At 48.7% G+C, this 17,011-nt stretch overlaps 1 protein-coding gene across 3 annotated transcripts in view; it reads left to right on the forward strand.

Annotated features, from left to right (window-relative positions):
• The window catches only part of fggy (FGGY carbohydrate kinase domain containing), a 56,524-nt gene that overhangs the window by 18,047 nt on the left and 21,466 nt on the right, over positions 1–17,011 (forward strand). For 2 of the 3 annotated variants that reach the window (XM_066691698.1, XM_066691699.1), the window contains 2 exons: positions 7,479–7,607; positions 13,902–14,005. In XM_066691698.1, coding sequence (XP_066547795.1) covers positions 7,479–7,607; positions 13,902–14,005 — 233 coding nt within the window. The remainder of the gene's footprint in view (positions 1–7,478; positions 7,608–13,901; positions 14,006–17,011) is intronic. The other variant, XM_066691700.1, reaches the window with a different exon arrangement.

Below are 17,011 nucleotides of genomic sequence, written 5' to 3' on the forward strand. Positions count from 1 at the left end.
CCGCGGTGGCTTTCAAGTCCGCAGGGTTCCCAGACGGGGGGGGATCTGAGATCGAAATCTCTCTCACAGCAGAAGGCGGCAGCCGTCTCTGCCGCGTTGTTATTTTTCTTCGCTGTGGTTTTGTGCATCTCCAGCCCCAAATTAATCACCGCGGTTTTGGGATGCGGCGCTACTCGGTAGGTTTTTGACCTTTCAGAAGCTCTCTCACGCACACACAGACACACACACATACAGTGACACACAAAGCAGCCCCAGAGTGTGGTTAGATAACAGTCCGTTATCTCACCAGACACTGAAACATAGAAAGCCTACTACCTTTGCATTGCGACGCTATGCAGTATCATCGCACTGTGTATTATTAATATGAAAAGACATAAACCATTCTCGGGTCGTCCGGGGTAAGTTACTGAAAAGCCTTTGTTGGATTCTTCTCCACATTCGAGCCTTTTTTCCCTTTGTTTGCTGGGATAGATTGTTTTGGTTTGGTTTATTATTCATTCATTCCCTCTGCAATGCTTTTTTCTTTTTTAGAGATGAGAGAGATTAAACGTCCCTGAAAGAAATGCAAACCTACGTACAGATCTCTCTCAGGACTTCTCATATTCACCAAACGGTGTGTGAAGAGCTCAGATTACTTTCCCTGTCCACCTGTAAGTTAATATATATTTGTCACAACATTGGTTTGGGGGGTTAATGTTGCTGTGGATCTTCTGCATCGATCGAGGAGTCCATCTCCTCGTACATGTGGGTATGAATATGGTCGCGATCCGCCATCTTGGTGCGTGTGGCTCGTCAAAGCACGCCCCAGGGTGAACTGTCTTCAAGAGACACCGTTAATGGCGAAAGCGCGGCTCCGACTGGCACCGTGTGTGTGAGGGATGGGGCCGGTTCGCTCTGAGCTGCTCTGTGCCCGTTTCCAACAAAATTGCCGTCGTGCCTGTGGGCTGTTCCACTGTGCGGTTCGCTGGCCCTGAGTATTATTTCACTCAGCTACTGACATTTTGCAGCCTTCTCTTTCCTGGCAAGGCTGGTATAAATATAATCTGCCAAACCACTCATTCGCCTGGTGTCTTTTAGAGAGAGAGAGAGATGGAGATTAGGGTGTGTCACCACAGTTCGGTGACTTGAAACAACAAATCGAGACGCCACCGTGCTTTTCCACTTCGTCGGTTACTCTGGTTTGAGTTCCTTTTTATGCTTCTGATTTTGCTTCAGTCTAAACTATGTTGATCTGAGCCACAACCAGGGCATATTTTAATAATACATTTAAAGTGAAAGATAGCTAGAAGTCTGAGTCTTGTTGTAGTTATTTGCAGTTTAAAACTAAATGCATAACGGGTTTACAAAGGCCGCTTCCTTCCCTCCATTCTGCCACGGCGTTTCTCTGCCAGAGAGACGGATTCCTATCTGATATTAATCGACCGCAGTCCCTGCCTCGTACCTCTCAGCCCGTGCGGCCTCAGTACGCTTTTGAGGGCACCGTTGCTCTCGGCACGTACCAGGGATGTCAGGGCGGGCCGCACCCTGCTTCCCTCGGCAGCGCCGTTTCAAAATTCAGCTCGGGGTTGCTCGTCTCTGCCGGCGTGGGCGGGGGGCCCGGGAGAGATGGTGTTGCACATTGACACCTCTGTGCTTTGATGCTGCACCAGCGACTGACATTTGAACGCGGCTGCGTGACCACAGCACCCACGGGTGACTTTTTTTTCTCGTAAAAAACAAAATACAAGAGCAAGAGACTAAGACTAAGAAAACTAACCAAAAAAAAAAAACACTTGCGCTACTGGATAAGGGGCTTTTTGTATTGTTGTGTTTAATATAGAACCAATGCGACAATGCAACGATCGTGGCTCCTATGCGTGTGACATTTCTCAGCAGTGTGGGGTCCATGATTCCCAGAACTGAATTGTGCCAAAAGGGGGATAAGGAAAACGGTTAATAGCTCGTCTCCCTTGCAGAAAATCACTCCAGAACTTATCCCTCTGCTTTGGGAAGGAGATTGGGTTTCCCCAGCTGGGTCTCCCCCGTCTCAGGAAAGCAGGAGAACCGCTGCAGAGGGAAAGAGGCAGCTTGGAGAGATTTACTGCAGATTCCACAGGGGTTTTTTCGAAATCTGTTTCGGATTGTCCTCGCGTTTGATTCGGCGCTCGGGGGAAATCACCTTCCTCGCAGCTCCGAACGGCGCTGTTATCCCACACCTCTGCCTCAGATCTCGCTCGAATGTGTGTGAGTTTTAACGTTCTAATCTTTCCTTCCTTCTCGTCCTCCACTAATCCCCCACTTTTCGAGCTTCCTTCCTAGAACAACCAGACTGTTCTTACAAAAATAACCCAACAGCGCGCTGGAGGTTTTTTCAATAAGTGTGCAGGGGTGAAGAGTGTAGGGTTTTCCTCGTGCGCTTGAGCTTCCCAGACCGAGATTCACAGGGAATTGTGTTATTCTGTAGTTCTCTCAACAACAAAACCAAATCGAAGACGTTATGGAGATGAACGTGACTGTTAGCCACTTGTTGACGATGCCTACAAAGTGGAAGAACTGGTGCGTTTGTCTTTGTGTCGTTGGTATCACAGTTTGAGGCCCTCACAACCTTTGACACTTTGTGTCGAGATAGAAATGTCTGCCTCGCCGTGAAGGACCTGACCAAAAGCGGGCAATCTTATTTTCAACGGCCAAAAAAATGTTTTCATCGAGACAGTTGTGGAACCCCCCAGGCCTCTTTCCTTCACCGCCGCCGAGTCCCTCCTCGTGTTAACAAAGGCAAAGGATATGTGTTTCAGCGGCGCACTTGCCGTCGCTGTCCTGAGTGAACGCCGCTCAGTTAATCCGTTTAAGGGCGTGTTTTCCCAATAAACGTGAAACAGATTAACTTGGAGATTTATTACAGCGATCCTGTGCAAACAAAGGGTCTGGTGCCACAGCTGAAGCCGCGTTGAAATCAAACTCTCACAGGAAAGAGGTTCTCTCTCCCTCTCTCCCCCCCCCTCTCTCTCTCTCTCTCTCTTTCTCCCTCTCTCTCTGTAGTTCACAGCTGGGAACACTTGCCTTGAGAGCAGCGCAGTGCCACTGGGGAGATTCAAACCCTTTTCCCCGCTGTAAAATGTCATGTTGTCGTCCACCTCACGACGAACTGTACGGAGAATGAAAACCAGACTCAAAACAAAGAATAAAGTATAAAGTATAAAGCCATTAACAATGGAAGTAGTAGCAGTATTAACAATAAAACTAGTGATTATTAGTAGTAGTACTAGCAGTATTGATCTCGGTGGTAGTTTAGTGGATTTCTATACTAGATGAGATGTATATTTACATATTTTTGACTCCTCGACCTTCTTAGCCAGCCTGGGGTTAGTTGGACATCTTTTTTATTGGTCGTAATGATGTGTTTATGTAATTACGAACCCCTCAGTGGAGGAGGCTGGCCGACAGACAGGCCTGCCGCCCTGGGAGCCGCACCAGAGCGGAAGGGCTTGTGTTAGTGCTCCGTGACGGAAGCCTGCGAGGGACATGTTGAGCTAATGACACACCCCAAGAAATTACAGGTCCGCTTAATTATGGAGCCGGACAACCTGTGGCAACGCCATGCAGCCAAGTGGTTATTAGAGCTCGTTAAAGACCGAAAACCCACTTCGCCCCTTGGGGGGGATTCGTTTTTCTGTTGTTTGTTTGTTTCTCTTGTTTTTTTGTTGTTGTTGTTATTCTGAGATCACAGTTCCTGCACCCTTTGTAGTCTGGCTATACGCTAAATCCTGCGGAAGTATCGCGCACACGCTGTGGCCCAAGATTCGACACACTGCGGTGTTTGTGTGTGTGTGTGTGTGTGTGTGTGTGTGTGTTTTTGCTCAGCTAGGGAAGCCTTTCTGGAATAGCCTGTTTCTTGCTGCTGAATAGGAAACACACACACACACACCAATGGATCAGGGGGCTGTTTCAGTTTCCAATCAGTTCGTCAGGAACAAGGGGTCTTTGTTTCGCTGAGCTGTGAAGTGAAGCAAGAACCCCAAATACATGGTCCGATTCAGGTGAGGAATTCCAGTTGTGTTTCTGTAACACCATGGGGGGAGAGAGTGCGTCGAGAAAGCAAATAAAAACGAGCAGGTCTAATCAATTAGGCCACAAGAACAAGTCCTCTGTTATTTGTGAAATGTCAAGTGCTGCTCCGCCCGTATGAGACAGCTGTTTGCAATGAAGGGACGGCGTACATCTTAAAGCAGAGTCTTACTCTGAGAGGCACCTTACTCCTGGCAATTTAGAGTTAAAACTGCCTTCTTACAATACGTTGCAAAGCTTTTATTGAATTTTTTCATTGAGCTATGCAATTAATTTGATATTTGTTGAAGTTTTTAACATTTTGATGGCGGATTCTTTAATATCAGACCAGCAATCTGAGCTCATTAAAGCATGCTGTCTGCAGTAAGCGTTTCAGTGTGTGCGCCGGGCACAGAAAGGTCCTTGTCGTTGTGATTTGGGCTGTGTGTACCCAACGTCGCTTGCACCTAACGAGCAGTGGCATTGATTAAGCTTAATGTGGACACAGAATAAATAATTAGGCCCCCTGAACGCGGTCCCCCTCCATTAGGGGCAATAAGCAAATTGGATCTAATTAGTCGTGTTTGTCAGAAGTCTGTTTTGCGTGTCTGCTGCATTATCTCTGACATGTTTATCCAACGTTTAGGAGTCTAATCACAGCCAGGACTGGAGAGGTTGCGTGTTTCCCTGCAGAACATGTGACGAGATTCAGACGCAGATGGAAGGAACGAGTTATGGCAGGATAGTGACAGGGAAATTGCTAAACTTGCGTTCGGTCAGCAGGAGTGACATGTAAAGTGTGACAAAGACACGGGTCTGTACAATGGTATATCTGTGCTTTTACAGCGTGTGTTTATGCATGTCAGTGTCAGATTTCATCACAATGCATGCTGGCGGCCATCGCTGTATTACTGCGCCCCCGCGCTGTGTGCATAACCTGACCCGTACTCTGAATCGAAAGCCGTTGTGTCGGGTGTGATCGTTTCGCTTGTGTCAGGAAGTGTTCTCTGCCGCCCCCCGTCCCCCTAAGAGCGGGGGCTCCTACGGGCGGTGCGTGCCGTGGTTTCCCCCCCATGAATCACCGGCTCACATGAAAGGGATGCCGGCGCATCAGCAGGCAGCTGCTCGGCACAGATAGCGGTGCACGAAAACCGCCCGTGGAGAAGATGAGCGAGAAGAGTCAACGGCGGGCGCCTCAGAGCGTCAGAGTTTCCTGACATTTGTTTCTGGGCGCGGCGGCGAGGGGACGAGGAGGAGAAGGAGAAGTGGAGGCCGGGGTCAATCTGCAGTGCGGTGGGGAGTCCAGGGGGCTTTTTTTTTTATCATCTGGGCCCAGAATCCTGTGGCTGTCCTTATGGGACACAAAGGTCAACACCGCATTCCTGCTGTGTGGTTGGGGGGGGGGCAGGGCAGGCGTGAAACCACACTGTGGTGACGGCAATTATCATACCACTCCACTCCGCTCGCTGCCGCTGGCTTCCCTCCACACTGCGCTGAAAGGACAACGGTCCCCGGCACACATCGGACAATATGAGTTATTCATCCGCGCTCACAAAGACTCGCGTTAATCCGGCCAGGGACCTGCCAGAGACACGCCCCGGTGCATCGTCCGCAGCGAGACCCCTGCCCCCCAGAGTCAAACAGGGAAGGGGCCGGACGATTGAAAGGCAAAACCAGTCGGGTGTAAAGAAAGTATCGTTACCCCTCTCACTGAGAAACCCTCGGGGAAACGGTGGATTAGGCGTCCGGCTGAGTAATGTCCACCTGCAGTCGTGCTTGGCTTCGTTTCTCTAGCTCTCCTGGCTGGCTTTCGCAGGTGTGTGTGTTTTTTGTCCCAATTGAGTACTCAGTTACTGGATTATTATTAATTTTGCTTTCATTTTGGAGAGAGTAGGGAAGTATTAAAGCCTGGCCCGGGCTCTGTTGCTGCTGTGGGATTGAGTTTGTTAAGGGATATCGGTGGGGCCCCTTCTTATCCCCCAAATCCGTGCTCTCTGATCTGAACCATGAAGTGGCCGAGAGCTGAGTTGGTTGGGAGGGAATTCAGTCCCACGTGGAGCCCGACACCCCTGCTCTGGTGGAGACGTTCAGAGAGCCGCGGTCGAGTGGCTGCCGCTCGGGCCGGTCTGCTCCTCGTTAGCGGTGAGCGTGTTTGGGGCGAGGCTCGGTGAAGCACCCAGCGGCGCCGGCAGCACCGGGCTAATCTGACAGTGATCTGTTTACAGGGCGCGGCTCCACGTGACCCTTTGTTTATTCTGAAGGGCCTGATAATAACCATGATGGATAGAGACATTTCTTATGCCTTTTTAATGACTGTGGTTTTGTCTTTTCTTTTTTTTTATCACAATGCAGGCTGAGTGTTTCGCACAATGTTTCGCACACACAGACTCTGAGATTGTTGTTCACAGCCGAGGACGGTGTCTCGCTAGGCTTTTATCAGCAGCATTTTCATTCCTTCCTTTGTCTGCAGAAGAAAATGTCAGCTTTTGTACTGATCATGCATTAGCCGTGCTTATTTTTGTGTTACTGTTTCATTTTGTCGTCGTATGAGGTTCCAGAAAGGTCAGACCTGTTTTTGTGGTGAAATAATGATTTCAGTAATTAGAAGCCCAGATCCAATCAGATTCGAGCTTCCTCTTTGTTGTTTGCATCCTTACAGTAAGCAAAACATTGGATGTGTTTTGAAATTGTTCTCTTTATTCACTTTTAGATTTTTGTGTTTTTATTATTTTGATCGGGGGGGAGGCTGCTTTTCAGCTTTCACTGTGTTGCTCACAAAGGCTTTTGTTGAAATGGCAGCAGTGGTGACAGAAACTATAGAAAACTCTTTATTTTCCCCCACAGCAATTGTTTGCATTTGAACCATCAATCCGTCAAATCCACGTTTCTATAGCTCTCTGTACGTGCCGTTTGTTTCGCGGCTGTTTTGGACTGAAATCCCGAATTAGAATTTCTCCCAGTCGCCCATATTTGTGCTCTGATGTCACAGTGTCCACAGGCGTTTTTACCGATGCTATATAATTCAAGCTGCTTGGCTATTTTACACTGCGTTTAACAGGCAGTGTTTTATGGTCTTTTTCAGATACCATTACATCATGACGATAACTCCCCAGGATGGCCACGAGAGCAAAAGACAAATTAGGCTTATCGTAAACCAGTTTTCTCACACTTCCACAACCCTTCAATAAACTAAGTTACAAATCAGTCGGTCAATCAATCAATCACTCTCTCTGCCTGCAGGATTTCAGTGTCAGGCCCTGCACTAAGGCTGCCTGCTGTGGTTGTGTCAGCTCCCTGTTGTGCTCCGTGTTCTGTTTGGTGTATCACATACGTCCTGTAATTCAGTGGCAGCTTTTTTTCTCTCTCTCTCTCTCTCTCTCTCTCCCGCCCCTCGCCTGATCTCTGATACCCTCCCACCACGCTGACCACGCGTTGTCTCTTTTCTTCTCTCCCAGGGGCGCACGCCTCCTGCCCGGGCTCCCCGCTGGGACAGGGGCTGACAGAGCAGGCAGCTCTAGAGATGGGTCTGAACACGGGAACAGCGGTCGCCGCCTCCCTCATCGACGCCCACGCTGGGGGACTAGGTAACCTGATCGACACACCGTCACCTGGCACCATGTTGTGTGTTTTCTTATTGTGGGATTAATGTCTATGATTTGTATGGCTCTCACTTCTGTCCTGGGCCCTATGTTTCGCCCCCCCCCCCAGCCTGCAGACGTCACGTTAAACGAAGGCAGAGAAGTTATATGAAATCCATACGGTGAAACCAAGCAGCCCCCCGGTGCCGGCCGTTCCCCTGTCCTGGGGGCCCCGGTTCGCTGGTTGGTGAAACCTGGCTTGTCGGCGAGCCAGAGAATCTGAAATTCATTTGCCCCTCTGCGTTTGATTAACTTTTATAATCTCCTTTCCGAGGACGACGGGTTTAAATGTGGAAACGGTTAGCTCTCCCTCAGTGTGCATCTGGGACCTGAACATAGTCCTTGAAGGTGCGACTGGCGCGGCCCCCTTGGCCGGGATCCAGCCGTGCATTGTCGTTCAATGCATCATTAATCCTGCAGCCTGGCACGGGCCCAGGCTGTGGTCTGGCTCCGGGAAAGCAGCACCGTTCTGTGCAGTATCAGATCAGGCCTCTGTCGGGGGTGCCGTACTGTGCAGCGACTTGTTAACCGTTGGGCTTGGCAGGCCAGTGTTAGTGCTGGTGAGGGAATGGCCCGCAGTGCATTCTGGGGGGCTGAGGGTTTTGGCAGCTCAGCTTGTGTTCTGTATCTGGAAAGCAAAACGATCTTTATCAGACACAGAGCCAGAGTAAACCCCCTCACCCAGCAGGACAGAGACACAGTGGTAGTACCAGCCTGCGACATGTTGGTTGCTCTATTGATCTTTGGTGTATCTATTGTTTATCATTTATTGATCTATGTTAAGCGCTGGCTCTGGGTCCAGGACGGCTCATGCTATAAATAGGGCCAGTCATCAGCCAATTGCCCAATCAATTGAAAGCCACGCCCATTCCCCTCAATTTATCAGTGTCTTCTGGTTGTCCATCCCTGCCTTGGCTCCTTCTATTGGTTTTCGAGTTGTGGCCCTGAGTATCTGTGTGTGTTTTCCCTGTCTACTCGACCGTGCTCCCCCTGTCTCGCCCCGCAGGGCGTCAATGCACAGGAGAAACACAAAGACAAGCCCATCTCTTTGGCATTCACTGGACGCCACTTTTCCTCCCCTGACTGCCAAGGGTGATATAAGTTTTGAGTAAGCGGCGTTGACTCAGCCAGGCTCTGCCTCAGCGGGCCCCTCACCCCGACCCCCACCCCGGTGACTCAGCATCCACCCAGGAAGGACCCCCCACTCCGCGCAGGGGAATCGTACCACTGTTGCCCACCCAGGAAGCGGCGGCCGCCCCCCATGTGGGTAGAGGCTGATCGGAGCCCGGGACCCGGGGCCCGGTCCCCGTCCGGTCCCTGCATCCAGGGCCCGTCTTATAGAATTGTACTCATAGTCTTCACAGCAGAAAAGGCACTATATGAGAGACTGGAATCTCCCAGGGTGCAGCGGGGGCTTTGCTAACAGGGTGATAATTAAGATGAATAATTAGTCTATTAATGTTCTTTGCTTTATTTTGGTTTTGTGTTTATATTTATTTGTATTTTATAGGGGAATTTCACTTCTCAGTCTTTTAACCACGGTGGTTAAAATGCAGATTCGATGACAGATACCAGGAGTACAAGGGAGATGGTGTGTTCTGGTTGGAGAAGCGCCGGTACAGCATGAGTCTCTGCTGATGGCAGTGTATTTTAATACGATCGTGTTGCGTTCGGCTCCAGCTGGGATGCGAGTGAGTAAGCAGCAGATGGGGGTGTGTGCGTGAGGGGGTCATGGCTGATTTAAGAAAACAACAAACATGTAATAAGTCTGGAGAGCTGAAGACAACAGTAGGCGAGACACAGCAGTCGTTAATGTTTCCGAGCCCGAGTGGACCTGTGACAGTTGAAAGCCAGAACAGACACAAATCAAATGACACTGATGACAAATCATGTATTTCTCTGTTGACAAGGGATTATTAAGCCTTTTTATTTTACTGTGGTGATAATACCAGAACCTGCTACACTCATTCTCATGCCTTGCCTTGTGAATCAGTGCTTTCTTCCTTCTGGCCCAGTTGAAAGTGGGCACCACCAGCCCACAAAGGCTCCCCCACACAGCCCACGGTCCCTGACTCCACCGGCTTGGTTTAATTGAGGAATGCGCAGTCCTTTGTGCCGGAGCCACGGCCGCACATTAGTCCCTCTCGGGGGTTGACGCTCCGGACTGTGTTTACGGCAACGGAGCGGTCACTGGTGAACCCAATTACACCCAATTAAGCCGTCGCGGGGTTTGATCCACAATTGGATCTTTATACAGCGAGACGTTCATTTGCATACCGCTCCACACAGAAGGTCAGCGCTAGCCTGGAGCCCCCGCAGTGCCACAGACAGGAAACAGGTCAACCACACACACACACACACTCACACACACTCACACATACGCTCAATCGACACAAAGAGAAAACAAAATCCATACAATGCTCAACCACCAAGATGTGAATTCCAAGCAGGACTTTCACATTTTTTCACTTTATTTATAGAAACAAAAGCTTGTTTTTTTCCTCCCTCAGTCCAGCCATTCACTGGGGTGACCGTCTCAGATCGGGTTCACTGGAGGAATTCCTCCGAGTGTGCACTTGAATGGGAGACGAGGAATGAGCCGGCCTGGGGGGAGGGGAGCAGTAATTGGTTTGGATGAAAAATGAGACTCCTTGACCCTTTTACCCCCCAGGACTGGCTGATAGCAGAGGGCCTCTCTGCCGGCAATAAAGGGCTTTTACAGCCCCTCTGTGGGGACCGGCGGCGGGACCCTTTGTCGGCTGTCAGGGTCGGGCGCAGCTGTCATCAGCCGTCCGCCGGCATCATTACCAGCTAAGAGGCCAATAACACAGGGCTTTTAGTACCTCCCATTAGCGTCCCACAGCCTCCCAACTGTCCTCCAGGAGACGCGTCCCTCCGCCTCGGGCTCCGGTGAATGCCTGGTCATCACTGTATGCACCTTCGAGGGTCGCGGCACAAAGATGTCATGGTGGAGTGAATTAAAACTGAGCCAGGCTGATCGAAAGAAGTGTCGTTGCTGTGGTTGCATTTTGTCCATGGTTTGGGTTCACCGTTGGTTTGTCTCCTCTTCCTGTCTGTGAGCTGGAATCTTCTCAGGGTTCGGTCTCTGTCGGTGAATTGAAAAGAATTCGCTGGAGTCGGGGACGTCACAGAAACCCAAACCTCCAGCTCTCTGGCCACATCATGTACGAGGGCGCGGTGACAGATGACCTTCCCCTCAAATTATAATCGAAGGGGCTGGGAGTCAATAAGCGTGTCTTGGTCTAAAGGCCACAGCTTTAGCAGGCTCTTCCGGCCTGGGGGCAGAGGTCCTGTCCTTTGGCTCGAGCGTGAGACCGTGTGGCAGTTTGTGAGGAAGCTGTGAAGCAGTGAGGTGCTGTCCCTTTTCACAGCGCAGATGTGGAGAGCTCGGTGTTTTGCATCTGTGTTGGCAGTGCCCCGCTGGCCGGGTGAAGCTGGTAACAGCCGCAAAGAAGGCATGTCAACTTTCAGCACGTAAAATTCCCAGCACATCTTTCCTGCATTCAAATCACCTCACCCGTCTGAGCCTCCATTATATGTCCCGCTAAAGGAAGAAGAAACTTATTTTTCTCGAGCATCAGACCCGAGAGAGAAGTATATAGTGATGCACACGACACTGGCATTAAATAATTAGTATGCGCGTGTTGGCGAGAACATTGCATCCCTTCACCGACACTCAATAAAAATAACACCGTGCTCTGACAGCTCGGGGAATAGAGGCTTTGATGCACGGGCTGTAATTAAAGCAACAGGTGTAGCACAGTAATTAAAACTGGAGGCTTAATTATGATACTAAGATTGAGGAGCCCCCGAGATACGGGCAATTAGGCGAGTTACAGGAGGCATTCGCAGCTCGGCATCAGCGCTCAGTGTGTGGGAAAGTGAGACGCCAGATCTCATCGAGTGAATAAATGACCACCTCTTAGAAATGAAGATGTGGTTTAGTTGTTTTTTTCTTCACTTAAAGTAAACAGCCTTTAAATAGAGTCTGCACTCACTGTCATGTAAAATTGCTAACGGACATCTTCTGAGCAGCATTTCTGTGCCCTGCTCAATACTTATCACTCAGTCAGCTTTATTTTAACCACTCAAAGTAATATAACTCACTGCGGTCAGTGTGCACAATCAGATTTAACCAACGGAATAAGAAAGAAAGAAAGACAGAGAGAAAGACAGAAAGGCCAGGTGCAGATGTTTTTCTGTTACCAATGCCTTTGCCGGCAAATTACAAAAGACCCGGCGAAGGTACAATGCATACCACAATCCCCCCCCACTCCCCACAGATCATCCATCCCAGGCTACTTAAGTGACAGTTATTACAAAATCAATTAAGGCTAATGTTATGCATACCGAAGGCATCTGGGAACATGAAATACTATATTGCAATCTGTCGCTGACTGAAACCACAAATATGCCGTCTTTAATCTTTGAGTTAAGAGTGCGGTGTCTTAGTAAGACACGATTTCTACTCAAACCCTCTTCACAGGAAGTTTATTATAAATGGTAGGAGGTGACGCGTGAGAAAAGGATCTTGGTGTTGACCCCGGCCTTGTACCTCGGTCTCAGGGGGTCCACACCGCAAATGCAGTTGTAGTGGTATGCACTAACCATGTCGATAACTATCATTAATTTGCTTTCCTGTCTGAATACCGATCACTAAATCTTTGTGGTGAGGCACTAATTATCAAGTACTGGTGTGACAGTGTTTACTAAGAAATTATTTTCATATTTTATCAGTTGATCTTGAATACAGTGGATGTCTTTAGTTTGTGTGTTTGTTTTGTGGCTGTATTGGGTAACAGCCTATTGTCATAGACGAGAGTGACGGGGTATGAAAATGCTGTTCGGCATTCCTGTCGATCTGGGGTCGTCTTGGGGTCAAGTTATCCTAAAGAAAACAAGAATCCCACCCAAAAAAACGTGTAGAAAAGATGAACTGACCTTAGAAACCCGAATTCCAGACGGGGCCCGAAACGGCCTGGCTCAGCAGAGAGGGGCCGCCGTGACCCGGGGCGCTCCGAGGGGGATTGACTGGGCTGGGTGGGGGAGGCTGGGAATGAATTACCGCCCGTCCCCAGTGACAGGAAGATTATATGGATTATGTGCTGAAACACTGAGGCATCTGTGTGGAGACGCTCCGGCTCACCTCCAGAGATCGCCGCGGGATAAAGCCGGCGCCTCGAGGGATCAGAGAGGTGACACCCGGTGAACTTTTACCGGAGTCGTCCTCCATGAAGTATGGGCGCGACCCCGATGCTAAACACCTTCCTTTCTTCCTCTCGCTCTCTCTCTTGCGCTTACGGTTTTACGGCTTCTGTTTCCGGTCACGGTCAACGGCAGACAGGACTTACAGGATCGGGTTGCCAAGCTCGCCGAGGGGGGAGTCGTAGATCACGCTGCACGGAAACACTTGTTCAGAGAAGTAGTAGACATTTGTAGCGGTCGGGGCTCTGGACTCGGGCGCGGAGGGTCAGGGGTTCGATCAGGTGGGGGACACTGCTGCTGTACCCTTAAGTAAGGTACTTTACCCAGAATGCTCCAGTTAAAACGCCAGCTGTATAAATGAGTAATTGTGTGTCACAATAAAGTGATATAGTGTAACAATGTTACGAGCGTCTGCTAAGGGATATAATAATAATGAAAGCATAATAAGAGTAATAACCGTTCTCTGATGCCCTTGTACCGATGCTGCAGAATCTGTGTACTTATCCGTATTAAGTGTCGGCTGGGCCTGATCAATTAAGAGCTCCTACGATCCAGTTAATAAGCAAAGCCAGAGCCCTGATAAACTGACACGCTAATGACCTTTCTCTGAAAATGCCTTTTCTCTTTATTTCCCAGCCAAAGCATTTAATCATTGTGCGTTGATTTTAGGTCAGACCAGGTTTTTTTCCCTCTTGTTTTTTTCAGGGTTTGATTAAACTGCAGTCCTCGAGTAAAGAGTAAACGAGCGTCCATTTCCCCTAAAACACACGGGGCCTTAAGTGCTAATAAATTAGCAGGAGTAATTATTTCCACAGGAGCTCTGGCGGTGTAGATTTGCTCTATTTTAAAGTGCTGGAGAGAAATAAGAGTACAATGGCATGCCATGGTGGTGTTTTAGGATCAACCGACAATCGAATCAAGTACACACGCCATCCATGAATTGTAGTTTGTTTTGACGAAACATTGCGTTCGGCGAAATGCACAGGGACCCCTTTCTGTTCTTCGGTCTTCCAGGTGTGATCGGAGCAGACGTGAAGGGGAACGACCTGCCGTGTGAGAGACAGCCAATCACCTCGCGCTTGGCCTTGATCTGCGGCACGTCCTCCTGCCACATGGCGGTGAGTTCATCGATTAATGGATTCAACGGACGCTCAGACCCCGAGAGCTGCGTGTTCAGAAGGGAAAGTGTGGGTCGTCTTCCGGTGCTCGGTTTTGCGTCGAAGATCGCTGTGCTGCTGCACGTTATATTACAGTTATCTGGATGTGCATCTGCTTTGATTCGTTCCGGCCCCAGAGGTTAACCCCAACAGGAAGCAGTATATCCCTGTAGATAAGACTCGCCTCACAAACAAATACCTTTCGATGAAAAGCAAGGAAAACAGTGTTATGAGTTCAGTCTTTTATCAACTATCAGCTCTCGGCGACACAAGAATGTTTCCTCTTCTTTACAGGTGTTTGTGTAAAAGTTGCCACACACTGTCACTCATAACACGTCCCGCTGCTTTGAAATGACCCAAGGATAAGAGAGGTGAAGGTCAAAGCTCTGCCCTGTCCGGAGCCTTAAATCTGCAGCTTTAATTAAAAACAAAAGCTCTGGCCGGCTGTGTGCTTGAGCAATAGCTGCAGTGAACCTGTAATTGATTTCACTTTGAATCTTAACCGTTCAAAAAGATATCTATCTATATATATATATATATATATATATATATATATATATATATATATATATAATTTTTTCTGCTTCGACTGAAAGAATAAGTTGCTCAAAGAGTCCGTAACCCTAGAAAATAATGATCAAAGCTTTCATAAACAACAAAAGAGAATGATAAAGGTCACACAATAGCTTATAAAACTCGAAGGAAACTTAATATTCTGAATATTACTTTTGGATCAAATTGCCCTGTTGGTCTCTCACAGTAAAGGCACAGATCTGCTTCGACTTGGGGAACCTGATATGACTTATTAGCGCATCTCTCTGGCACAGAAGCGCCTCATTAAACTACAGACCGCCATCGGAGTCTGCTCGGTTGCTGCTGTACAGGATTTATCATCAAGTGCTGGGGTTTAGGGAATAGAGCCCGCTGATTTACCTGCGTAAAACAGGGATGGATGTTAGCTGTAGTCGTAATTAACATTTCTCCGAAGCGTCTCTCTCGTTGCCTTCGGAGCAGCAGGCTTTAATGGTTCAGTCCTCCCAATCGGCGCTGAGGAGCCGTCCCGACCCCTTCTTTGATCCTCGTAATGCGTACCTGCCGTGGACTCCAGCCAGCGAAAACACCTTTGAAAGTCGATACCTGTGGATAAATGTCTTTTCGCTAGAGAGCCCAGGGTCACCCGGCTGTGTTGTGGTTTTGGCACACACAGCTGCTGATCGCGAGGAGGGAGGAGAGGTAGAAAGAGAGACATTATTAGATATATTTTTTAAGTAGCCCAAGACAGGAATATTAAGACACAACGCCCAACAGGAGGAAAGGTGATCCTCAGAGCGTGTCTGTTGGCACCTCTTAGCCCCTGCCCTGCCCTGCGTGCCATGAGTCACACAGGAGCCCTTTCCGTTTGATCTGTTATGAGAAAGCTGGGGTGTGCGATTTCTTAAAGACGTGCTGTACTCCGTGGTCTCCCTCGGAGCAATTTGCCTCCTGATGCATTAGCGGGAGACGCTCGGCTAATCCCACTTTTGATAAGTCAGGCACCGGAGCTCAAAGTCCCTGTGCCACTGCTTATGCAAATCAGGAGTTCTTGTGTCTGATGCTTTTTTTTGTGTACCGTAAAACAAAATTGATTATTAAAAGATGGAGACATTGAATGCCTGCTTTATTGTGCATTCCCCAGAGGATTATCAGAGTCTATAGCTCCAAAGACATTTTACTGGAAAGAGAAATTAAAATGAGTCTTAAAAGTCCCTCTGGTTTTGTAAAGAGATGCCCCACACACAACAAGAGGAGTGGTGTTTAGATTTGTCTACAGTGAGTCTTGAGAGGAGATGAATCGTCTTCTTTTCATGCACAATCCTGTCGTATAAATACAGCTCTGGATAGAAGTAGATTCTGTTATTCTGATTTCCTGTATTCGTTTGTTTAAACACAACGAGAGGCTCGGCACTGTACCCCTCTGCTCTCCGCCTCCGTGCAGCCGTGGTTTCTTAGATGTCCGAGACGGATAGACCATCAGACCATCCCCACACATGACTCGCACAGAGTGTTTATTTGATCCCACATTCTTGTGTGTCTACGAGAGGTATGTCGCTTCTCATGGGTTCGGCGAAGATCGTGGAGGTAATCCTTTCCCTGAATTTTGGCGTTCATTTACGATGAGAATAAACACAGGCCTCTGCTGAGTGCTGTCTGACGTTGGCCACACACGGGGAAGGGGTCCCATACGCACTGAGACGGCCTCAAGCTGCCCCACGATTCCTCAATCTGCGTTGCTGCCAATTGTGTGCGTTGTTAAATGATTTCAGCAGCACTGTAGCCTGATTTACTACTTTAAAACAGAGCTTTATTTTAATGTGCCATGTCTGCAAATGTTTCTCATGGAAATCAAAAGAACAAACAAGACTTTCTCGCGCTGCGATGCCGTGAGGCCGTCTGATCGAGGCGTCGGAATCCAGATGATGTGTGTGGATCTCACACGGTGCATTAAATCACAATGCACAAACAATGGGAGCTAAAAGAGAAACGTCAGCAGAGACGCATGCTGCCGTGGCTGTTGTTGTAGTCGTTGTATATAATCGTGACCAATCTCAAATATAGCCTCTGCTCTCACACGCTCGGGGTGTCAGGGTTTGGTGAGTTTATCTCCGCGTCCTTGATCAAAATCTGCCCACGATGTATCTCACAGCGAGGGCACGGATGCTGAACACTACGCAAAAATGGCTCGTGTCCAAACAACATACCGTCCAGAGCCAAGGAGGTGGGTAATAAAAGTAACTCGATTGGCGAGAATATTTAATTTTAAAAAGCCAGTAATTGCCATCCTGCACTAACTTGTTCTTAAATGGCAAATAAAAAATGTTACCTCTCCGGTGAAGAACAATGCTCCCCAGAGACTGGGCTGTAATTCACTTTGAGTAGTCCCATTAAACCCCCGCCCCCAAAAGAAATAATAATAAAATAATAAGAAGA

Source organism: Amia ocellicauda, chromosome 19 (genome assembly GCF_036373705.1).
Source record: "Amia ocellicauda isolate fAmiCal2 chromosome 19, fAmiCal2.hap1, whole genome shotgun sequence".
Classification (NCBI taxonomy): domain Eukaryota; kingdom Metazoa; phylum Chordata; class Actinopteri; order Amiiformes; family Amiidae; genus Amia; species Amia ocellicauda.